Raw genomic sequence first — 24925 nt, 5'->3', positions numbered from 1 at the left:
TGCTTCTTGAACTGAGAGTTATGATTAAAATGTGCTGGAAGGAACTTTCTTGCAGGTAGATAATGAGACTCTGGGCTGCTTTCCTCACAGTGACAGGAAAGGGAGAGGACAGAATTGTAGAATTCCCTTCTACTTCACTTCATGGCACTGTTCATTCTCAGAAGCTCAGCTCACACCCAGGCACCATGTCTGTGCCACCTGGATCCACATTAGCAATAGCCCAAGCCCAAGCCACCTGCAGCATTGCTAGGTCTTGGACATTTGGCTTGGTTCTGGTTAGCAGCAGCACAGGAGATGAAGGACATGGTATATTCCCATTTGCCCCCTGAACCCTGCTGAGAGGCACCTAGGTCCAAGTCCAGGCTTAGATGACAGCACAGTACTGAAAGTTCCCAGAAGTTTAGAGGTGGACTCCATTTCAGATAGTTTGAGAACTACTTCCACAGCAGGTTTTGATGGTGCACACAAACATATATAAGATTTAAACAAAACTACATCACTGTGTTTCAAACATCAGGATTATAATGGGTAGAAAAGAAAGATCTGATAGGCTTACATTAAAACAACAATGCGTAAAGTAGCCAGAGAATAAACAGAGGAGAGTAGAACAATATTGGAAGCTACTTGGAGTTCTCATGAGGTAGAAAAGTGAGCAACAGCCAGCCAGCCAGATTGACAGAGGTCTGTGGAAGAGGGGATTTGATATGCTGATGCAGCCTGATACTGGCAATCTCTCCAGAGCCATAAAAGTCCCAACTAGCCTAAATCACAGATGGGCATCTACCAAGATCAGCATGGATCCAAGAAGAAGAAGAAGAAGAAGAAGAAGAAGTAGAAGTAGTAGTAGTAGTAGTAGTAGTAGTAGTAGTAGTAGTAGTAGTAGTAGTAGTAGTGTTGGCACTTTCTTCTATACATTCACAAGTATGCTAAAACACATACAGGTGAAACTATTATATGGACACCAGTTCATAAACACAGAAGGGTCTGTGGAGAGATGGACCCCTCAGAGAGATTCTAGAACAGGGGTCGGGAACCTGCGGCTCGCGAGCCGCAAACGGCTCTTTAGAGCCTGTCGTGCGGCTCCACGCCCCTTCCTGGGCAGCGTGGGAATCCGCCCCCTTTCCCCGTGCAGAGACTGCCGCCGTGCCGCCGTCCACCCCCCCGAGAGAAGAAAGCGGCCTCTGCGCCGCCGCCGCCCCCCCTGGGAAAGAAGAAAGCGGCCTCCGCGGCGCCGTCCCCCCCCCCGAGAGAAGAAAGCGGCCTCCGCGGCGCCGGCGCCCCCCCTGGAAAAGAAGAAAGTAGCCTCCGCGCCGCCGTCCCCCCCCCCCGGAGAGAAGAAAGCGGCCTCCGCGCCGCCACCCTCCCCCGGGGAGAGAAGAAAGCTGCCTCCGCGCCGCCTCCCCCCCGGGAGAGAAGAAAGCGGCCTCTGCGCCGCCGCCGCGCCCCCGGAAAAGAAGAAAGCAGCCTCCGCGCCGCCGTCCCCCCCGGAGAGAAGAAAGCGGCCTCCGCGCCGCCACCCTCCCCCGGGGAGAGAAGAAAGCGGCCTCCGCGCCGCCGCCGCCCCCCCTGGGAAAGAAGAAAGCGGCCTCCGCGCCGCCATCCCCCCCCCAGAGAAGAAAGCGGCCTCCGCGCCGCCACCCTCCCCCGGGGAGAGAAGAAAGCGGCCTCCGTGCCGCCGTTCTCCGGGGGGGGGGAGAAGAAAGCGGCCTCCGCGCCACCGTCCCCCCCCCGAGAGAAAAAAGCGGCCTCCGCACCGCCTCCCCCCCCCGGGGAGAGAAGAAAGCGGCCTCCGCGCCGCCTCCCCCCCGGGAGAGAAGAAAGCGGCCTCCGCGCCGCCGTCCCCCCCCCGAGAGAAGAAAGCGGCCTCCGCACCGCCGTTCTCGGGGGGGGGAGAGAAGAAAGCGGCCTCCGCGCCGCCTCCTGGGAGAACGCCGCACCGCCACCCTCCCCCGGGGACAGAAGCAAGCGGCCGCCGCACCACCGCCCCCCCCCACAGAGGCGGTTGGGGAGAGAAGAAAACAGCGTTGGCCACCGCCAGGCCGCCGTCTGCCCCCCCTGCAGAGGCGGGGGGGATAGAAGAAAGCGGCCGCTGCGCCGCCGTCCCCCCCCCCAGAGAAGAAAGCGGCCGCCGCGCCTCTGTCCGTTGGGGGGGGGAGAGAAGAAAGCGGAATCTCCCCCCCCCCCAAGGGTGCGGCTCCATGAATTTTCTTTTCCGGGGAAAATGGGCCCAAATGGCTCTTTGAGTCTAAAAGGTTCCCGACCCCTGTTCTAGAATTATTCACAGAAATTCTAGCATTCATTTAAAAGAAAACAAAGACAGATAGCCAAACAAAATGAGACAGAAACCATTAATTGCAAGAGTTGGGGTCTGGACACCCCTAGATAATTTTGGATGACAGAACGTATCAAGTCCCATTTCGATCCAGTTTTGGGCTGGAGTTTGAAACTGAATCTGCCTGATGGATGACTTGTGCCAGAGAAGAGACTGGAGAATAGTGACCCCATCAATTCCACTGGATCTCTCAGTGCTACTTTCAGTTTTTGCTTAAGAAGATTCTGGTATGAGCCATTTGACTTGTTAGTGGAGAAAATATAAGGGAAAGTGTGCAAGAATGAACTGTTCTGCAAAAATCAAATCTGTTTCTGCCTTGTGATCTTTTAACTGGAAAAAGAAAGCAAACATACTAGAAAGACTGATGTGCAAAAGATAGCTTTTTACAAGTTTATCTAATTAAATTTTATTAATACGTAACGCAAACAACTTTTAAGTACATGAAACTAACTATATTCTTCCCCTAGTTCTTTTGCACTGGTTCACCCCACCCCTCTTGTGGTATTGCTACCCATCCATTATACAGGACAAAATAGTGGGTGTTCACTGATTGCTTCTAACGGTGCAAATAAAAAGACTGCCCTTGCAACAAGTAAAGATATTTGGAAGGAGACCAATATGTATCTATGAGTTTTGCACCCTGGGATCCTAGCTCTTCCCTGTAGAAGCCAAGGAAGGAAGGACTAGCAGCAAGGGTGGTGGGCAGGTTTAGTTCCCAGTGTAAGATGTCTCCTTACCATTATTCCATCCCGCCCCCCAGAAGGATAATGGCACCAGTCATTTAGATGATAGAAAGGAAAGGAGTACAATTAGGGACATCATTGTACCAAGGGTTAATCGTTTTCCATATACCAGTAACCCCAGCCGTGAAAATACAGCTGTGAAAAACCTACAGTGTGGTATAGGGCGTTAGCCTAGGTTCCAGCACTAGTGACGTTAGACAAGTCCCTGGTTTGGATCCCTCTTACATTATACATATCACGAATGCATGAGGCAGAGCCGGTCTAAGCAGAGGAAATTGGGATGGTCATTTATAAACCATATGATTTATAAATGATCATCCCAATTTATATATGTGACCTACTTTCTCTACTATGGACAAGCCTCAAGCTCAGTGAGATCTTCTGATGAAGTGGCCAAAATCTGTGAAAGGGGCAGTTACCGGAGACCCCATCAGCTTCTGGACTTTCTCTAACATGGGTCTTATAAGAGTGCCTACAGAATAGACTTTAAGCTTTTGCAGCATACATACAGACTGGCTTCTTTGTTTCAATTTCCATTTTTTGTCCTTCTGTATTTGTGTCTCATGATATGTTTGCGTATTACATGTATTTACATTTGGTTTGTTCCAGCATTTATGTTGATTGAGCATTAGATGCTTCCTGCACAATTGCACTGGCTGGAGGAAATAGAGCACTTTTGCAAGTCACATTTTTCTTGTTTTTGCCCGTAGCTAAGGTGTAAGAGCTTGTTTTGATTTGCATTTTTCTCTGTTACACTGGTGGCAATTGAATCCCCCTTCCACCATGCAAGCACATTGGTGCCCTTAACGCCAGTCATTCTCTGTCAACATAACCTAACCTGCTCTACAAGGTTGTTATTGAGAGGGTCAAATGAAGGAAGGGGGAATGATGTTGTGGGTCCCCATTAGAGAGAAAAGCAGGGTGTAAATATGTGAATAACTGAAAATATTAAAATAGCTACCACAGCCTCTTTCTAGGTTCTGTTTTTTGATCGCGTGGAAGTGTGACAGAACATTGGGAGAGAGAATTGTTAACTGGGTGGGTGTTATTAATGCTGAATCTGATCCAAAGAGATCCCACTTACAGGACACACTGGAGAGCTAGGCTCGCTCCGAGTACGCCCCTCTGTTTCCCCTGGATTGTTGTACACGGATTACAATTTACAAACGATTGAGAGACCTACTTCCGTGAAAAAACGGACCTCTCTTTGCCTCTTGGCCCGGTCGTCGCGTTACTTCCAGCTTCCCCTCTGTCACTCTCCACGCTGGCAGGGAACCTAGCGGGATCTCTCCCTCTCCATGAGTCACGCAGGAGGGCAGTCCTCTGTTGCTTGGGGTGATCCCCGGTGCAAAGATGCTAAGGCGTGTGATCTCACTCCCATGGTTCCCAGCACAGCTCAATGCCCCGGCCTCCCAGAGTTCTCCAAATAAACACGACTTCAATTTTCTCAATGCTGGACTTTCCCCCAGGCCGGCAAATACGAGCAGCCCCTACCAATATAAATATCAGTTCGGAGATGCCCTGCCACAACACAGGCTGCCCTCCAGCCCCACCGGCCACAAAAGGTCTCCAGCGAGATAGGCGAGGGGAGCCGATACCTCGGAAGAGACCATGCTTGCTCTGGCGGAACGTGAGTGAGCGGATGAGCCGCGCTTTGCTCTGCCTCCCTGCGCTTCCGACGGCGCCACGCCGCTGCGAGACTCCCGAGTTTGTAAACTTCTCCCCTCCCCTCTTTTTCTCATCAGGCTGCCTTTGGGTGACCGCTGCCCTCTCCGTGCTGCTTCAGGCCAGTGCCTCGCCTATTCTGGATTACTCTGGGGAAGAGCAGTCCAGTGAGGATCCCTCTTCCAAGCCTTTGCCGACCAGATACTCCCAGCTGCGCAATTGCGTGCGTCTGGCTAAGGAGCTCAGGAATAGGGCTTCCCAGCTTTGGAAGAAAGAGGTGAGTGAGCTCTCCAGGAGCGCTTGGAAAAGCTGCCAGCGGGTTGGACCGGGAGGAAGGAAGCTTGGTCTGAAAGCCTAACGCTAACAGAAACAGCTTCTGGCGATGCCATTAAGGAAGTGGTTCTGTCCTAGAGGGTTGGTGTTGCAGAGGGCCAGGAAAGATAAGAGGTCGCATTAACTGAATAAGTTAAGAAGAGTTGGATGTATATCCCCCCCCCCCATTTCTCTCCTTAAAGGAGACTCAAAGGGGCTTACAAATTCCTTTCCCTTTTCCCCTCACAACAAACACCATGTGAGGTAGGTGGGGCTGAGAGAGCGCAGAAGAACTGTAACTAGCCCAAAGTCACCTGGTTGGCATGTGTTGGAGTGCACAAGCTAATTTAGTTCACCAGATAAGCTTCCACAGCTTAAGTGGCAGAGTGGGAACCTGGCTCTCCAGATTAGAGTGCACCTGCTCTTAACCACTATACCACACTGACTCTCATGTGATGATGGCTTAAGGTGGTGATGATGGCTTAAAAGGACCTTGGAATCGAGACCACCTTGCCTATAAAGACCATGCTGCTAGGCCAGAGAGAGAGTGAAAAGCAGACTGGATGGGTGACATTCTGTTATGATCACAGGTGAAAACGGACCAGACTGTTGGGCCATGCTGCTTGCCTGGGACGGGGTGCCTCCGATTTCAAGAGTTTAGTCCCTGCCAGCCTCTGCATTTTATGCTCATGAATCTGGGTCTGAATATTATGTTTATCCACGTTCCTTCTCATTGGGGACTGGTTGCATTTAAGAGGAAGGGCACCTCAGGCTGGGAGACATTTTTCTGGCTAGGCCTGAGATGGTAGTTCATCTTTCCCAGTGAAAAGACTAGAAACAGCATTCAGCAATTACATGGTCTTGGACCTTGCAACAGTATCTAGGCTGCTTTTATGCTTCTATTCACAGCACAGAATGGAAGACTAACCATTGCAGAAGCAAGTATGGTTCTTCAGATATGAACAGCATTTCCTTGAGGAAAGCAGTGTACCTTTGGAAGGTGGCATTAGAAAATTGGGCCAAACTTGTGACATAAGAAAAGCATGATAGAAAATACGATGGAACTTTAGTACTGAACTTCAACAACAGTTAGCTATACCAAAGAGCAATTTTGTTTTTAAAAAGTACCCAAAAGACTCTTTTTGATGGCTGTGGGATACCTGAACAGTGTCATTCATTAAAGAACTGATTAAGGGCCAATTTGGATTCAGAAAGTAATTAGCAAAACTTTGTTTTGAGATACTGATACATGTTAAAAGGAAGCCCATTGAATATACTTTCAGATACACTTTCTATGCCTCTACAGCCTGCCACCTGCTATCCCTTCACTCCTATTCCTCCATATACAACCTTTCCCCATTGGTGGAACTGGAACTACAAAAGCAGTTGCGTTTTTTCACAGGGCAGTCATTCAGAAAGCTCGCTGTTCTACAATGTCCTCATATGTATTATTTTCACACACCCCTTTTCCTATTTAGAATTATATAGGAAAGCAATATTTCCTTCCATAGGAAAGCAATATTTTAAACATTCATATGATGGCTGTCCTACCCCTATTTTTTAAAATTTACTGACTTTTTTTTAATTTATAGACTTTATGTCCACAAATACCTTGGTTCTCAACATGAATCAGTCAATGCACCCCACCCCCTTTCTGGTCTAACCCTTTTTTAATTTATTTGGGCTCAATGTTTTGTGATATCTGTTGCACAGTGACTAAAACTGTCTTCCATGTGGTGGTTGTAGTATATGCTTCTGCCCCTAGAATTAACGAACAAGGAATTAAAGCACAGGAAAGAACTTGTGGTATTGAAGTAACAGTTTGGATAAATGTGATCAATGTAGTCTGTTCTATTTTTGCTGAGATTTGCATGTATATTCCTGTGAATTTTTATCCCCCCACCCCCAACCTTCCTTCTAAAGTGATTATCAGTATAGTTAATTCTAATAATAGTCATCCTTGGTAAACATCACTTGATAGTAATGATTTAGTTAAAAAGTTATAATCTTCTACTAGGTGCCAGAGTCAGTCCCCAGCATCTATGTCAGGTAGTAGGTGATCTGAATGACCTCTACTGAGACCTCAGAGAGCCACAGTCAGTCAGAAAATAGACACTGCAGATCTTGATAGATCAGTGGTTAGACTCTAGAAGGCAGCTTCATGTGTTCACATGAAACAGTTCCTGTAGCTGTTTGGAACTTTCCATGTGCAGTGTAAAGGGGGGGGGGGGAGAAGACCAGGGAAAATCCTTCCCCTTTGTTCTTTCCACCAGTAATACAAACTGGGCTCTGAAATTCACTCCACTAGCACAACAGCAGATGAAATTCGCTCCACTAGCACAACAGCAGTGCAATCCTAAGCACTGCTTCTCTGGACTGCATCTTGTGCTGGCCATCTGGCATTCAGTGGAGGCTTTCCCATGCTGACATGGGGCTGCTGGAGGGAAGCTGCGTTTGGTATAAATCAATCCTAAATCTGTTTTCTTCATATGCACTTCAATTTTAATTTAAACCAAGCATATAATTGCTATGCTGATCAGGGCAGGGTGACTGCAGGAGTCAAGAGACCGCAGGGAAAACTATAACCCAGTGAGGACCCATGAAGAGTTTTACCATTACATATATTGGACATTGACAGCTTAGAACAGTGATGGCGAACCTATGGCACAGGTGCCAGAGGTGACACTCGGAGCCCTCTCTGTGGGCACGTGAACAGAGTTTGTTATGTGGGGGGCAAAAAATCACACACACACCCACACACACACCTAGGCTGGCCTGGGCCACAGAGCATGATGTGCACGCACCACAGTGAGCAGGGAGGACTCGGCTGGCGGGCCTGGTGCCTGTGTTCCGGGTGGCTGCTGCCTGGGGGGGCGGGGGCAGAGGAGGCAGAGATGCTAGAGAGGCACAGAGCGGTGTGCATGGGACTTGCTGGAGGCTAGAGCAGGCTGGCCCCTGCCCGAGCGGGTGGGGCGGAGGAAGAAGGAGCCAATCGGTTTTTCTAAACTAAAACCTCAGCATTCAGGTTAAATTGTCGGGTTGGCACTTTGCGATAAATAAGTGGGGTTTGGGTTGCAATTTGGGCACTAGGTCTCAAAAAGGTTCACCATCACTGGCTTAGAATATAATCATATTGAAGTGCTCACGTAATAAAGGTTCTCCTATTTTTTCCTGCTACTATAGCTGTGTGAGAAGCAAACGATATGTCAAAACAACACTGAAATACTGTCTCAGAATAATCTCCGCTTTCCAAAGATCACTACACAAGATGAATGCCCCCCACATGGATTCAACAAGGCAAGAAAATCATTACTTACCGTATGATATAAATATGCATGCTTTGTTTACCATCTGAGTAACAAATGTAATGTAGTAGTTTTGCTCAAGTAGACAGCCAACTAATCTTAAACACAAATCCAACAGTTCGTTGGTGCAAGGATCATGGACCTCTCCAGCATTCTCCTCTCTCATAGAGGTATCTTCTGACTCTGCACAAGTCAGATTTATTTTATTTTGTTTATTTGTAGCCCACCTTTCTTGCTGCGACTCAAGGCAGAATGCACAGGTAATAGCCCATGCAGGTTGGGGAAATGCTCAAAAGAGTGGAGAGTGGGCAAAATTGCTCCCTTCTCCCCCACCGCAAGAGACAGTTCCACTGATGCAAGAGGCCATTTCAACCCTCTTCTGCCTTTTCCATGCAGCTCTGTGTGATACATGTGCAAGTCCTGTGATCTTGGTAATCAGCTTTCCTGAGAGGAAGGGAATGCTAGGAAGAACTGCTGCCATCAGCCACTTCTGCTGAAGGATGGCTGGACAGATCATGGACAAGAATTTCAATTCCAGTGTAAAGTCAAAATGTTAGCTAATGGATATAACAAGAGAAAATCTTTCATTGAATAACTTTAACTTATCCTCCCTATTTAGGAAAGGTGCTTAAGAGGAATTTCAAGTGGCCTTTACGCATACCAGGCTTTCTTGGAATATATAAATAAAACTTTTATTAGTGAAGAACAAAAAACTGCACCTTTATGGCTGAAAACAAAGGAACTAGCTCATACCCTGCAGTCAATGGTAAGTCCCATTTACACTGACTCATGCATGCCTCTACTCCTCTTTAATAACTGGGGACCACTGGAAAATCAGCCCTTGTAATTGTGTTCCCAGCTTGGTATAGTGGGTAGAGAGTCAGAGCAGGATCTGGGAGACCAAAGTTTGAATTTCCACTCAAGAGAGTAGAATGATGTGAGCCACTCTGTGTCTCCATTGGGGACTCTGGTGATAGGCAGGATATACATTTACAGAAATAAATATATATATAGAGAAGAGAAAGGTAAGGTATATATGAAATAAATGTTTATAAGCTGTCGACGTGTTCTTCTTTGCTGGATAATACTTTATGTGAGAAATGCTGTGATATAGCATAAGCAAATGGTAGCAAATTCCTTCCATTGTGATGAGCATTCACTGAAATCCTCCCCATACCTCAGCTGTACATGCTAAACTACCTCTTAAGTCAAAGAATATCCAGATTCAGTTAAAATAAACTACAGATGAAATAGAACAGAATTGATCAATTTGGAAACAGGAACTAATTTCCTTACCACCACCAAAAATGGAAATTAAATACATTTTAACAAAACCTTGAACATCTTTCTAAATGGGCAACCTACTGCAGCACTCAACTTCCACAAGAAATGGGACTGTGGTTAAATCTCCTTGAGTGCAATTTCTCTCTCCCCATCCCTCAGCTATCCATATCACTAGAATATCGACACATGTTCATCAGCTGGGAAGACATCATAATGCATAGCTAGAAATTCACCAGTCCTTGTTCAACTGTTGCACCATCCATGATGATGGCATTCGGAATGGGGTACAGGACCAGAAAGACCAATTTGTGTACCAAATGTCTTTAGCAAAAGCTAGTGTATTACTTAAGCCTGGATTAAGAAGAGAATTGGGTGAGAAAGAAATTTGTATGCCCACCTGGGCACAGTTTCAGTTTAGGATGAGGGGATAGCCAGGAAGACTGAGACATATCTACATCTAGAGTGTTGTGGGGTTTCCGGTCTGTATGGCCGTGTTCCAGTAGCATTTTCTCCTGACGTTTCGCCTGCATCTGTGGCTGGCATCTTCAGGGGATCTGAAGAAGGATCTGCCAGCCACAGATGCAAGCGAAACGTCAGGAGAAAATGCTACTGGAACACGGCCATATAGCCCGGAAACCCCACAACATTGCAGTGATTCCGGCTGTGAAAGCCTTTGACAATACAATGTCTAGATTATCTACACAAAGTATGGGTGCGTGGATAATACAAAACTAATGGCCTATGGAAAATTACTCCATTCCATAGTAGAAAGTAACATATGCTAAATGGATGAGTGTTTAAAATGCAGTAACCTATCCTGAGCCTATAGGATAGCATGATGCATAATTAAAATAAGTGCCATGTATGGCAAAGATGGAAGAATTACCAGTTATTGTCTTGATTGCAAATAAGTGCAATGTATTTGTTTGGCCAAAAAGACTATCACCAATACGTTTTTATTTTTCCTTCCCTTAACAGACGAACACTCCAGATACTGTAACCATGCCTTCTCCTGACACTCAGGAAGCTCTTTCAACACAGCTACATAGGCAAACTGGCTGGAACAGGAAGGTCATCCACTACCTCATACTTCAAGATTATGTTTTATTTATGCAGAAAACTATATGGACTATACGTGGCCTTATAGAAATAGGCTGGGAATAGGAATGCTTTAACTCGGATGCATACCACATAATCTGCAAAGAAGCAGATACCATAGTTGTTCTCCTTTGAGAACTGAGTGTATTAATCTAATATTCTTCTTGAATATGTTTACATTTAAAATATTTATTCAATTTTAGTACTTATTTATATTTTTGAGAGTTATAAACTGCTTTAAAAGGGAAGAACTACAATATTTAAATTTTGAATGAGCATTGCACAGATTTCAGTATTTACTGAACATATCACTTGAAAATTACGGGTGTTATATCTAAATTATGTTTTTTAAATTTTATGAGAAACTTTATTTAATATATATGAAATACAGTGGTTTAATAAACATAACTTTTATACAACTTCATCTTCTTGCACTTTAATGCATCACATGTTATGTTGCCTGCAAATTAGATTCACTGTAGTCTAGATTCTCAATTTCTTTTACTAGAACAAACTATTATTCAAGTCAAAAATAACATAAAACAATTAAAAATACAATATAGGGAAAGAGTATTTACTATATGTCCCTTCTTAAGTTCTACTATAGAGTTCTAGTATAAATAAGAATTCTACTATAACTGGAGTTCTACTATAAATAAGAATCCTTAGGCAGCAATCCTAAGCACTTTTATCTAAGTATCCAGTGAGACTTGTTTCAAGGAAAACATGCACAGATTCAAATTTAGAAGTTTTGTTACTATTCCTAGAGAGCCAGATTTGAATCCCCACTCTGTCGTGGGAGTTTGTTTGGAAACCCTCAAACAGGCATTCACTCACAGCCTAACCTACCTCATAGGATTGTTGTGAGTATAAAATGGAGAAAAAGAGACTGATGTGAGCTGCTTTGAGTCCCCGTTAGGGAGAAATATAGACTATAAAAAGTAAAATAATGAAATGACATGGATCTAAAAGTGATATGCATACATTATTTCAGTAATCATTACAATTATAGTTATACTTATATATACATAGTTTACTACAATATATAGTTTACTACATATGGGTATAACCTCGTCCAAGAGTGAATAGATGGCTGATATGAGACTTAAACCAAGGAATCGCTCATTTTTCAATTTCACAGTATTCTAGATGTTAGTGAGCCTTTCCATTCCACTGTCCCAAGAGAAGAAATCAAGCCAAGTAACCTCCCTCTTACATAACAGGTGATGACTACACCAACCATTTCCTTTGCTTCTCTTGGGCTTTGAGCCTGTAGCCTTAAAGTTCAAGGCACTGAAAAATCAATTTCAACTAGATTACTCTGTATCTGCGTGGATAGTGACATTCTCATACATGCAACTTAATCACCTGCTCAACTTGGCCTGTGGAATCCAGATGGTCCTTTAGCAGCTAAGGTTTGTCATCAGGGACATGGCCATAAATGTGTACTTCTGTTACGATTTTAACAAGATTTTGACAGCTAAAGATTTTGACAACTAATTCAACAATTATCACTAGTCTTCAGCTTCTCCTTTATTTATTTATTTATTTATTCATTCATTCTTTTGATTTATAAACCGCCCCAGGGGCTCTGGGCGGTGATAACAGCATTGGATAACAGCATTGAATAGCAGGCTGTTACATAAGTTGAGATGTATTTGGGTGCTGTTGATTTCCTAGTTCCTTGGTTGTCTGACATTTGGCAAGGTTATGGCACTAAAAAGAGCCAGTGTGGTTTAATGGGTTAAGGTATCGGACTAGAACAATGGAAACCCAGGTTCACATTCTCACTCGTGCCATGGGAGTGTGCTAGATGACATTGGGCTAGTCACACCTCAGCCTTAATCCTGGCTAGTATTTGGATGAGAGACTTCCAAGGAATACCAGGCTTATGACAAGAAGGCAGGCAATGGCAAACCACCTTCAAATGTCTCAACTTGAAAACACTCTGGGGTCCCGATAAGTTAGCTGTGTCTAACTACAAAACAAAAATAAAGTGCCCTACAGGTTGTGGTGGGTTTTCCGGGCTGTGTGGCCGTGGTCTGGTGGATCTTGTTCCTAACGTTTCGCCTGCATCTGTGGCTGGCATCTTCAGAGGTGTATCACAGAGGCCGTTTCCGCACGGGCGTTTAATGGCGGCCTGGAGACAGCAAAAACGCCGTCCCCAGGCCGCCATTAGCACAGGGGGTGCAGCTGCTTCGCAGCCGCGCCGCCCTCGCGCTACCCACCCGGCCCGAAGTCGTCGTTTCCACAGTGCACTTGGAAGCGCACTTGTTGTGGAAACGCCGGCTGGAAGCCGCTGCCGTGCGAACGGCAGCGGCTTCCAGGCGCCCCCCCCCACTCCCTCCGTGCACTTACCTTGTCCCCGGCCCTCCGGCGCGTCGCCGAGGCCTGGGGACACGCCCCGGAGGGCCAGGGGACACGTGCCGGAGGGCCGGGGACGCGCCAGGTCGTCTGGGCGACGGCGCTCCGCAGCACCGTCGTCCCGGCTCTTTCTGGGACGGTTCATGCGAACGGTCCCAGCGTCGTCGGATCGGTGCGAAATGCGCCGACCCAGCCGCTTCCGCCTCCGTGCGGAAATGGCCAGAGGGAAGTCTGTTACACACTGTGCTCTACAGTTCCTTCTAGCTTTGAGTAGTTGTACTTTGCTCAGGCAACATTTCAAAATACTTTTGATTCTGTTACAAGATATTGACTGGTATATTTTATCTCTCAAGCATTGATGGCTCCTTTCTAAGCTTGGCTTTTCTAGATTGCTCCGCGTAGACTTTTCCCATGAGGTCTCTCTCTGGGCAGAGATTGCCTCTGTGATGTGGAATGGGGCAAAACCTGCACAAAAATCACTTGCCTGGAAAAAAATTAACAAAGGCTTATTAATAGCTACTTGGCTCCTCACGAACTGCTCTGATGGCCAGATAGGAAAGCAACTGGTTTTCTGGACCTGTATGTAGGTTACTTTTCTTTAAAGCTCCCACTGTTCTACATATAACTAACACCAGTAAGCACAAATAATCTATGATTTGTAGTTTATAAAATGCTGTTCTGGCTAACTGGCATGAACTGTCTGAGAAAAGCCAAGCCCCAAATGTAGTTCTTCTTGCAGTTAACTCCATTATATGGTTTGAGCTTATTCTTACTCCCTACCCCAGCAATTCTCAAACTTTTTAAAACCCCAAGGACTCCCATTTTGTGATTTGTGCAGAACATCTAAGGGTCAGATTAAATGTGACTATGTCTTTGGGGCCACCATGAGGTCACTGCCATTTTAAAATGCATGATGTCCCATGCAGCACTAGTGTCTTCCCTTACTTTTCAAGAGTTAAAAGAGCCATGAGGGGCAGGGACAAGAGCACCACACTGCAAGGTCAGTCAGGATCAGACCCTCATGGTATTTTAACATGTCTTTAAAATGGTAGTGGCATCTCAGCGGGGTTTACCATGTGCTGAAGAGTCTTTTATATAGGCTCATTCTGCACATGCAGAATAATGCACTTTCAAACTGCTTTCAGTGCTCTTTGAAGCTGTGCGGAATAGCAAAACCCACTTGCAAACAGTTTGTGAAAGTGGTTTGACAACACATTATTTTGCGTGTGTGGAGGGGGCCATAGAGTGCTGCAAGTTAAGCATACCCGACAGAAACTGTTGTCTTCTAGTGTTCTCAACACTATAGTGAGAGGCAGATCAGCTACACTTTAAAAACACATTTAAGTAAAATACTTGTACTGTCTGTACAGGGGTCTATAGCGACAACTGCCAACAGGTCTCTGCTTTTATAGGTCCACAACTCAAAAGGCCAACTTCTAATCAAACTCACTCCTTGATGGGAAGCAACTTCTGCACTAGAGACAGAGGTCAGTTGAATAAGGGTGGCGAAGGCATAAAAAGTTAGAGCTGCTCATAGGAATGGAAAAGAATAGTGTCACACAAACAGTTACCACGGCTTTGTGCAGTGGCTGCTTGGAATCCTGGGTTCAATTCCTGGCATCTCCCATTAAAAGGATCAGGAAGTAGGTGATGTGACAGATCTCTGCCTGAATACCTGGAAAACAGCTGTCACCAAGTAGACAATACTGACCTTGATGGACCAATGGTCTCCTGAAGTATAAGGTCGCTTGATGTAACTATGACAACTTAATTAGGACTCCTTTGGGATACTCAGTAAACTGACTGGCAAGTTTTCTACTAGTGCTCTGAAATGATCTGAGTGACTGCAGGGAGTGGCAGCAGCTCTGTGTGTCCCTGCACTTCAAAAGAGGGGGGAGGAAATTAATATACTTTTCTCCAAGGTACAGAATCCCCTGCCTGTATTCCTAGAAGACGGAGAGCTCCATTTTTATTTTAAGGGAGTCATATGGACACACACACACACCCCGGGAATGCATCTGCAGAATCCAGTTTGAGTAAATGCTTTCTTGTGTTTTATATGACTATAAAGTTTGCCATGGTGTCTTCTGGGATACTAGAATGAATGCAAGATGTTTTCAACAAATGTTACATGACTTTAACATTACTGATCATGACAACTTTTTCTGTATCATTGCTGAAGATGTTATGTTGTCTGCAGCATGTTCCATAGCTGCTTGAGAGATGAAGAGGAAGCAGCCTAGAATTTAATAATTTTAAAGGGAAGGCTGAAACAATAAAATTCCTGGATTCTGAAACAACGGAAAATGAGAGTCACTGTATGTCATAAGTTAGAAAAACAGAATTTTTGCAATAATGATTTCAGACAAAATATTTATTCGTAGAAAATGAAAGTGTGTCACAAATAAATTAGATTGACAGAAATTCCACTGTGTTGAAAGCATATTTCATGATGTCTGGGAAGTGCTGGCCTGGGAAGCTCAACAAATAGAATGGACATATCTTCATCCTTTATTTGTTCAGCAGCTACTTCCAGAATACTATGCTTAAATCCTTCATCCCCAAAGCAGACTAAGAGAGAAGGTGGGGGGAAAAAAGAGGAACAAGGTTAGATCACCAAGATGTTAAAAGCAGAAAAACTGCTCTTTCAAAACACCAAAGAGTACAGCAATTAACTTACTCTGCTGTGGAAGATCCCAAAACACAACCACATTACCAACCTGGGTATGACTGCGACATTATTTTTTAAAAAACTAACTAAAATTCCAATTGTGCCAGTGGACTTTCAGTGTTTACGTAAAGTACAGATAGGTATTTCTAGCTGAAAATGTCTCACTACCTTTTCCTCTTACAGAATAATATATTCATAGTCTATTCTGTTTTAGAACATTCTCAACTTAAAGAAAGTCAAGCGCAGCAAATATACCCAGCTTCAAAAAGTATGTATTACAATTTCCTCAGTTTATAGCTCCCAAAGGCACCTGGTGGGCCACTGCGAGTAGCAGAGTGCTGGACTAGATGGACTCTGGTCTGATCCAGCAGGCTAGTTCTTATGTTCTTATAAAGGACTAGCGTGGCCCGGCCACGCGTTGCTGTGGCTTATTTTGGTGAAATGGGAAAGGAACAGTAGCAGCAAATCAATTGCAGAGCAGTACATGCTCATGCAAACACGCAGCCTGATACTGTGCGATGTCAGTGATGTGTGTGCCCACATTCCTTGGGGGGGGGGGGGAATGGAAAGGCACCCCTCCCACACATCTAGGCTGGCTGGTCATGATTACTCCCTTTACCTGGGAGTAAGTTTGGTTGGTGGCAATGGGTGTCGCTTCTGAGGAAACCCTCTGAGGGGCGCGACGCAGCCATTCAAAGTATGTCATGCCGTTGCTGTAACTGAGCTTACTCACTGAGTAATGCGTTGCCTGGTTTTCTTAACTGTAACTGCAGTATTCAGGGGAATCTAGGGTGCCCTGGCCCCTCCCTCCCCATCCCTTGCCATGTAAGCAGCCTCACTCTCTTCCCTCCCTCACTTCCTGGTCCCTTGCATGCCCACCCCTTCCCCTCCCTCCCTTCCCTTTCCCTCTGCCTAGGGTGGGTGGAGTCCCTGTATCAAGATGTTGAGGCCCCCCCCCCCCCCCCTGCACTCCCCTCCCTTGCATGCCACCCCTCACTGTCTCCCCTCTCTCACTTCTCTCTTTCCCCTTGCATGCCTCCCCACCCTCCCTTCTTCCTCTCCAAACTGCATGGCCGAAGAGCGCCAGTATTAGGGAGCACAGGCCTGAGAAGGGGGGCAGCTGACGGGGGCGTGGCTGGGTATTCCTGGGCAGGGCTGGGGCAAGGACGCAGCTGCCGCGCCAGTCCTTGGGTGGTGAAATGAATGGCATGCAGAGGCGAGGCTGCCGCGCAGACCGGTGCGACGTCCTGCTAGGACTGCTTCCAGGGGATTCTGCGGCGCTACTTCTGAGAGGAGGGCATAACTTCAAAGGCAAAATCCGCATCAATGGCAAAATCACCAATTAGTAACCCCCTCTCGGCACACACGAGATAATTAGTAACCTACTTTCCGAAGAACCTGTGAGAACCTTGCTGGATCCCATCTCTGATGCCACTCCTCCCTCCTCCCGAGTGGCAGTGCGAGGTTAAGAGCTTCGTGTATCTAATCTGGAGGAACCGGGTTTGATTCTCTCCATTCTGCCGCCTGAGCTGTGGGAGGCTTATCTTGGGGGGGAATTCCAAGATTAGCCTGTACACTCCCACACATGCCAGCTGGGTGACCTTGGGCTCAAGATCACAGCTTCTCGGAGCTCTCCTCAGTCTCCCACCTACCACCTCACAGGGTGTTGTTGTTTGTTGTGAGGGGGGAAGGGGCAAGGAGATTGTAAGCCCCTTTGGAGTCTCCTGCAGGAGAGAAAGGGGGATATAAATCCAAACTCCTCTTCCTCCTCCTCTTCTTCTTCTTCCTCTTCTTCTTCTTCTTCTCCCTTCCTTCCCTCTCCCTCATGTGTATGTGTGTGTATGTGTTTCACTTCCACTCAAGTGACTGCCTATGTACTGTTTTCACTGCTCATATCTGGCCGTCTGAGTGAACATTTTAAGCAGCACGAACATTCTAAAAGTGACAGTTACACACAGGCATGTCCTTCACCAGGGAGCACCAGGAAAAAGGCGTTTTACCTGGGCCAGGTGTGAAATTTCAGGTATGTGAACATCTGAAAACACTCTCGCCTGACTGACTATAGTGGCTGGGAGTTTTCAGAGGAATTGGCCCAGCAGTTACTGAGGTACCCTGTCATCAACACATACACGGTTAGCTTTTTATGTATATAGATGGATATAGAAAACAACTTCCCCAAGAACAGTCTTACAGTGAAATCCAAACTGAGAGTGGGGGTGGTGTGGTGGAAAAAGCCGCACTAAAGCAGCATGACCCTTGTGTCGGCATCAGTGCCACTTGCGCCAGCAAAATGGACATGGACACTGACGCAGGGGCATTTCTGCCAGCACAGGCAAGGCATGCAGCAGTGTGACACCCAGGCCCCATGGAAGTCTTGGCACTGGTGATTCTCTGGTGCAGGAGCCTGAGGGGTGGGTTTTTCAGGGGTGGAAGTGACCGTGGCTTTCAGACCAGGAATGCCCCCTATTGCCAGTGTAGACTAAGCCAGCAAGAAGGCAGGTGCATTGGACTGCATAGGGGATTTGCAGGGTACTTGGGGAATTTGCCATTTTTCTTGTTTCCCACACCACTTGAAACCCTTTTGGAGAGGGTGTGGTCGCACCATAACAGTGCCCCCCCCCCCCTGATTGCACTGCTCACCATCCCATTTTCCAGAAATATTTTGCCATCTTATCCATTTTGTACTAGGTATGAGATGAATCCAAACATGTTAACAAGAAAATGTTAAATCTAAGGAAAATTTTAACATCTTTGAAAAAATATCTACTTTACTTAACATTGAATTTGTCATTACACAGAATTTTCAACTACTGTTATACCGGTACTAAGATAAATGATGTCAGCCCACCCCATCCTTTTTTCTGTTTTTGAGAACTGCATGGAGTTTCCCTCTCAGGAAGAAATAAGGAAAGAGATGGTCAGATGAACCCATGCCTGCATATTCTGAAACAGGGAGGGCCTCTTACATTGGATAATATCAGCAGAAAGTGTAAAGTTATGGAATGTAAGGGGCCCTCCCTACTACAGAATATGCAGACGTGGGAATGGCCCTTTCTCTTCCCACAGAGACCAACAATATCACAAAAATATCCACACTTCTCTATGTAGCTTTGTTTCTTGAAGTTACTACTACGATGATACTTAAAATGACTTCAATACTATGAATTGCTGTGATAAATAAACCAACATTTTGACAGAGTTTAAAAAAAACATATCTGTCCAGGTATAGCAGGCCAGGCCAGTAGAAGTGACAATTCTAACCTCCAAAATGTTATACAACAGTAATTACTATGAGTAAAATCTTATTGAAGAAACCAGTGTTTGTGACCATTTTATTCCATGAAGCTGACTTAGTTATCATGCACCTGAAAGATGGGTTATATAGATTCCCAACTATCTTATGTTTGAGACTCATGCCATAATTTCTTTTCCATAAGCAGCAGTAATTGACTTTTAACATCTCACACATGCAGAGCTTTCAGGAATATGATAAAACATAAGATCTAATTTAATAATGTGCAGATTTTTGAAAGGAAGTAATGGCATTTAATGTGAGAGTTTAATTACAGGGCTCTAAACAACACTCAGAAAACAAACAGAGTGTAGAACATTTAAAGATACCTTTTAATAAAATGTCAGCTCTCATGAGCATCTATAAAATAAAGCACCAAAAATGGAAGCACAAATTGTGGGAAGGTTCATGAGAAATAACAATGGAAATGTCTTGAGAAAACTATTACTTATTCCTTTTTAGAATTAACAGAGAATATCACAACCACATTCAAGTTTTCAAAGTAACAAAATGTTTGTTATCTGAAGACTTTTAAAATTATAACATATTTTATGATTACTGGCCTCGACTATATATTTTTTAAAAGCAACATCACTACATATTGTGGCAATCCTTGTGGTTAACTACTGTATGTGCTCACTGCTAAAAATGTGCAACCCTCTCCTCTGATGATCCAGATTCCAGATTAAGAAAGCTAAGCTTCTTGTATTACAGCTGAAATTAAACTCTTAAGAAACTCAAAGCACCATGGCACACCATAGGATTCCAAGCAGTCAACTGAATTTCCCCTGTTCTACCCCATCTGTCCTGATAATGTGGGCATGACATGATGTAACTGAGAGAAAAGAAAATACTTGCAGGGTTTCCCTACATTCTTCTCTGGCTTGGCTTTACTACGTGACCTTGAGAGGAATTTGGCAACTATGAGGCTCACTTCATTTTGAAGATGAATTTTCCAAGTCCAAGGCATGCAAACATTGTCAGGATCTCTACTCACTGCTCTGTAACAACTGGAAAACTATGCTGTTGTTTCACTCTGAAGATCAGACATTTCTCTTCATTCTATTTAATGGTCCAACCAATTTAGTTCAGCAAACTCTTCACCTCATTTCAATTCTGCTAAAACATGAACTCTTATTTTCCGCACTCAGTTCTTTATCAGCAGTACCAGGTAACAACAAAATGAGGCATGAGATCTGTATGATGTATATGTGTTCAAACCAAAAGTAAAGAACTTTCAAAAATGAACTTTGATGCAGAGTGCGTCAGTCCTTAAATCATTGCTGTGATTACCAGTATTATATTCGTAAACAGTTACTGAAGCAGACAAGTGCCAACAGAAAGAGTAATTTATTTATCCAAAATCTTGATGCAGTGATGTCAGTGATCAACAAAGAATTTATTGTACCCTTTAAACTAATAAATGGGAACTCCAACCCCTGGCCTAAACATTACTGAATAACTACGACCAGAGTGTAATCTGTATGATGTCATTCACATGTCTAGCAATGTGATCCTTAGACGAGCTGCATCTTTCTAAGCCCCACTGACTCTCCTTAGAATTTCACTGTAGGTCTCAAAAGTACCAGCTATTGGTAACCACATTTTCCCTAACTTCTTTCAGCACTCACTGATTGTGCATAAGTATTAAGAGATTAGTAAATACCTTAGAACGGTTGGTTCAGGCATTCCAGGATCTGCACCTCTCTTAAAGCCTGAAGGCAGAAAAATAGTGTCAATTTATATCCTTGTTGCCTTACATCAGGGGTGTACAACTCTAGAACCCCTGATGTTCATGGACTACGATTCACATTAGTCCCTGCCAGGGGCTGATGGGAATTGTAGTCCATGAACATCTGGGGCACCAGAGTTGGACACCCTTGCCTTACATGATACAGAATACTTATATATGGTATTCATACACATGCATATGCATGCTGATGATTAATCATATCAAGATACAACATTACATTTTATGGAAATGGAACATTTCCCACTATTTTTCCCCAAAAACTGGTAATTTGTTAATGTGCAAAGGTCCATCCCACGTTGACTTGAAATATGCTTACAGTGGCCCAAGTCTGCTACTGTGGGGGCTTCTATGGGAACAAAGAATACATTTCTGAAGTACCATCTGACATCCAGGTAGTCAATTCTTCATGGCAAGGTATCTCTTGGCTCTCCAACCCCATCACCCCATCTGTCTAGCCAGAAGCAGGCTCAGCTCCTACTCGTGAAAGACTAGTGCTTCTCAAGGAGCAGTAATAAGCTGAGACTGTTTCCTTACTGAATCAAATAAATTATGGGCCAGTGCAATGAAAAACAATCTTATGCTCCACAGGACAAAATCATTGTGCCCTGGACATTTAGGAGCTCCACTGATATGCTTATACTGAAAGTTACCTTGTTCACAAAGCAAAACAAAGAGGAAGTCAGACTTCTAACAAAAATTTCCTTTACCAGTAGTCATATGAAAATACAGGGAATAGAAGTTCTTTGCAAAATAAATTCACCAAAACCTGGGAAAACCCCAGTGACAAACCCTTTGAAATTCTGCCAATCAATGTCAGGAAGCTTGGCAGCTTCAAGCCTCAAGTAAACTTCCTCCCTCCCCCCCCCCCAAAAAAAAAGAAAGTTCACTCCTGTTGAATGAGCAGCACTAATCAATTTAACCTATGTGTTGTGGTAGAGTGTCTGGGTGTTCATATATTCGTCGCACAGAAATTAGACAAGAAAAATGTACTGTTGATAACTCACTTCAATAAGACCTGAGAATGAAGCCTTGTTTTCTCAGGTCTTATTGAAGTGAGTTATCAACAGTACATTGTATTGTACAGTAAATGAGTTATCAACAGTACATTTCACTCCTTCTCTTCTGTTTTATCCAAACATGAAGGGGCATATGCCTAACTTAAACATAAATGATACTGTGTCACTAATACTATATAATAAACATTAAAATACATTTGCTCTTAAGGAGACTCTCACTTCTCTAGGGAAATATTTTCAACATCTCTGACACGACTCCTTTGAAAAGCATATACAAAATGCTTCCCAAACAATGTATGGCTTTTGTTAAAACCTGACAAAAGAATTCTATTTCTGCAAGAAATGACAAGAATCTGACCTTTGGAACAGGTAAATTAGGAGCTATTTTAGAATCCTAGAAGGTAAATCACTGAGAACCAATGTGCCGTATTGGTTAAGCGTGGTGGATTCTAATCTGGAGAAATGGGGTTGATTCCCCACTCCTACACATGAAGCCTGCTTGGTGACCTTGAGCTAGTCACAGTTACCTCAGAACCCCGCAATCTTCTATTAACACCCCCCCCACACACACACACACCCTTCTCAGCATTGACTGCTGAGTGCTGGGCTGCTTAGGAGAGTACAAAGTAGCCCAGCACTCAGACAGCAACATTAAGAGGGGTGCTGGGGGGGGGGGGAGGATAGGTCAGAAAGCAAGTCTTTCTGTACTGTTCCCCCACCCCCACCCCTCACCTTCCCGGTAATGCTGACTCAGTGCTGGACTTCTTAGGAGAGTCCAAAACAGCCCAGGACTCAGCACTCAATGCTGAGAAGTGTGTGTGTGTGTGGGTTGTTAATAGAAGAGTCCAGTGCTGGAAAGGGTGCAGGGTGGGGGGGAACGGGACAGAAAGACTTGCTTTCTGTCCTATCCCCCCCCCGTTCCCCCCTTCTCAGTGTTGCTGACTGAGTGAGGCTGCTTTGGACTCTCCTAAGTCAGCATCACTGGCAAGGGTGCAGGGGGGGGGGGGAACAGGACAGAAAGATCCCCCCCTTCCCCCAGGAGTCGGCTACATTCAGGAGTTTCTTTAAACAATCCCCCCCACATGCAGCCCATTCATGGGGGAAGGACTCTTACGTTTAAAGACAGAACACAACAAACTGGTAAAGAGTCCACACCACCCTTCCTCGGGAATTGGCTGCATGCTGGGATTAAACAATCCTCGAATGCTGCCAAATCCCGAATATCAACAAGCCAGTTCAAATACTTTGTATTCAGATTGGCTCGTATTCGGGGCCATCTATGTGGCCCAAATATTTTTATTTATTTATTTTTCCATTTATATCCCGCCCTTCTCACAGGGCTCAGAATCGTCCCCAATTTGGGTATATCCCTACTTTTCCACGCTTATTTTCCATTTACTAGTCCACTACATGAATACGCTAAGATATAGTTTATCATGAATCCAAGCTCAGTCTGTCAGAAACAGAATAATTCAAATACCACAAGTTGTATTAAACAGCCCTGAGAGCACTCTCTTGCTTAAGAACATGTTCATTCACCAAGCTTCTGAAAGAACTAACAGGCATTGGAGATCCATGCAGGCTGTAACCTACCATATCCTCCTTTCTGTGCTATGGAACTTCTCAAAAATCCTATTGCAGAACTAGCTCTGATGACAAACAAGTCACCAACCTTGAGGAGTTTTATCATTTGCACAATTGCTGCAAAAGCACACCTACTGTAAGAGATACCCAAAACAAGCCTTCCAAGTTTCACTTTCCATCCAAAGAATTAGCCTTGATTTACAAACACAGCAACATTAGATAGTTAAAAACCAACCAGTATCAAGGACTGCATCACTTCAGATGGTTTTGAGCACTCCCTTGCATGAAAAAGCTCACTGCGAGTAAGATGTCAATAAATGAGAAATATCCCAAGCTAGATCACTCCTTTGCTGTACTAATTTTTGTCACAACTCAAGATTTGCAGCACTGGAGCAGTGAAAAAAAGGAACCCCCGTGGGCCATTAAGCTCACTGGGTGATCCTGGGCCGATCGCGCTCTCTCAGTCTAATCTGCCTGACAGAATTGTTGTGAAGAGAAAATGGAGGAGAGAATGATGCACATTACCCGAAAGTCCTGAGAGGAAGGGTGGAATATAAACACGTTACATGCTAACATTTAGATTAAAGGAGTGGAGGTGATGAGAAAAGGGATGAAATGGTTAGGTCAGTCTAGAAGCCCCAGGTCTGAACCTCCTTCTATTACGAAAGTTCGGTGGGGTGACCTTGAGCGAAGTCTTGGTCCAAACAACCTCAGAACTGAGTTTTGTTATGAATATAAAATAGAAGGGGGAAGAACGATTTTGCAAGCCACGTTGTGTCCCCACTGGGGAGAATCGACGGTATAGATAAATAGGGGAGGGAAACGCGGGGGAAAGGCAATGGCGTCTACCACAACAATAAGGGACATGAAACCTCCCACGTGAGCCTCTCTCAGTGTGATGCTCCCTCCCGTTCACTGCGTCACAATGGCCCCCCTCCCGCGCGCGTTAGGCAGTTCACGAAAGACCAACGCTTTTCAACGGTCAGTCGCCCAGCCCATCCCCAGCCAGGTAGTTTTCTCTACCTCAGCACTGACCTAGATAGAGCACGACGGGAATAAAGCCCCACCGGATAGCAAACTGGCCGCCTTTGAAGAGGTGCTGCAGCCGTTGCTTCGCCTCTTTACTCAGCTTCGGCATGGTGACGACGATACAAAGCGAAAAAGGAAGGAGGGAACGAGAAGGAAAAGCCTCTCAGCGCGTTCTTTATGGTCACTTCCTGTCTCAATCTCACTCTGAACTTCCACCCAATTTCGCCATAGAGATGACGAACGGAGAGCTCTCTTAGCACCCATAGAGAATTTTTACCGAGGGCGGGTTTCAACATTTACCGGAAGTTCGAGATGTGCGTCGCTCTAGCATCTCTCCATGGGTAGTGCCTGAAGGTTGCAGAGATCCTTGAATAAACGGAGAAGGGGGTGGGGTGTTAAGCCTGGTGTTGCATCCTCCTGAAAGCTGGCTCTGCAGATGCTCGTACGTAGTCACCCTAGAGCTCCCTCGGAGTACAT

At 45.0% G+C, this 24925-nt stretch overlaps 2 protein-coding genes across 3 annotated transcripts in view; one reads left to right on the top strand and one right to left on the bottom strand.

Annotated features, from left to right (window-relative positions):
* TOMM7 (translocase of outer mitochondrial membrane 7) overlaps positions 1-24872 on the bottom strand; it is a 51614-nt gene extending 26742 nt beyond the window's left edge. The window contains exons 1-2 of one of the 2 annotated variants that reach the window (XM_048510821.1): positions 24487-24872; positions 20733-20781 (exon numbers count right to left, since the gene is read on the bottom strand). In XM_048510821.1, coding sequence (XP_048366778.1) covers positions 20733-20755 — 23 coding nt within the window. In that variant the 5' untranslated portion in view covers positions 20756-20781; positions 24487-24872. Of the gene's footprint in view, positions 1-20732; positions 20782-24454 lie in introns of both variants that reach the window. The other variant, XM_048510820.1, reaches the window with a different exon arrangement.
* IL6 (interleukin 6) lies at positions 4636-11148 on the top strand. Its single transcript, XM_048510822.1, has 5 exons — positions 4636-4705; positions 4821-5017; positions 8236-8349; positions 8977-9123; positions 10620-11148. Exons 1-5 carry the CDS (start codon positions 4687-4689, stop codon positions 10803-10805), a joined length of 663 nt encoding a protein of 220 aa, XP_048366779.1. The 5' UTR covers positions 4636-4686; the 3' UTR covers positions 10806-11148.
* Positions 24873-24925: the final 53 nt, after the last annotated feature.

This window comes from Sphaerodactylus townsendi, linkage group LG11 (genome assembly GCF_021028975.2).
Source record: "Sphaerodactylus townsendi isolate TG3544 linkage group LG11, MPM_Stown_v2.3, whole genome shotgun sequence".
NCBI lineage: Eukaryota > Metazoa > Chordata > Lepidosauria > Squamata > Sphaerodactylidae > Sphaerodactylus > Sphaerodactylus townsendi.
The sequence above is the reverse complement of the archived record's forward strand: the minus strand, read 5'-3'. Positions and strand labels throughout refer to the sequence as shown.

Coding starts and splice junctions, on each gene's coding strand:
- IL6 (XM_048510822.1), top strand. Junction 5,018..8,235: donor CCCAGCTTTGGAAGAAAGAG/GTGAGTGAGCTC, acceptor CTGCTACTATAG/CTGTGTGAGAAGCAAACGAT. Junction 9,124..10,619: donor CTCATACCCTGCAGTCAATG/GTAAGTCCCATT, acceptor TTCCCTTAACAG/ACGAACACTCCAGATACTGT.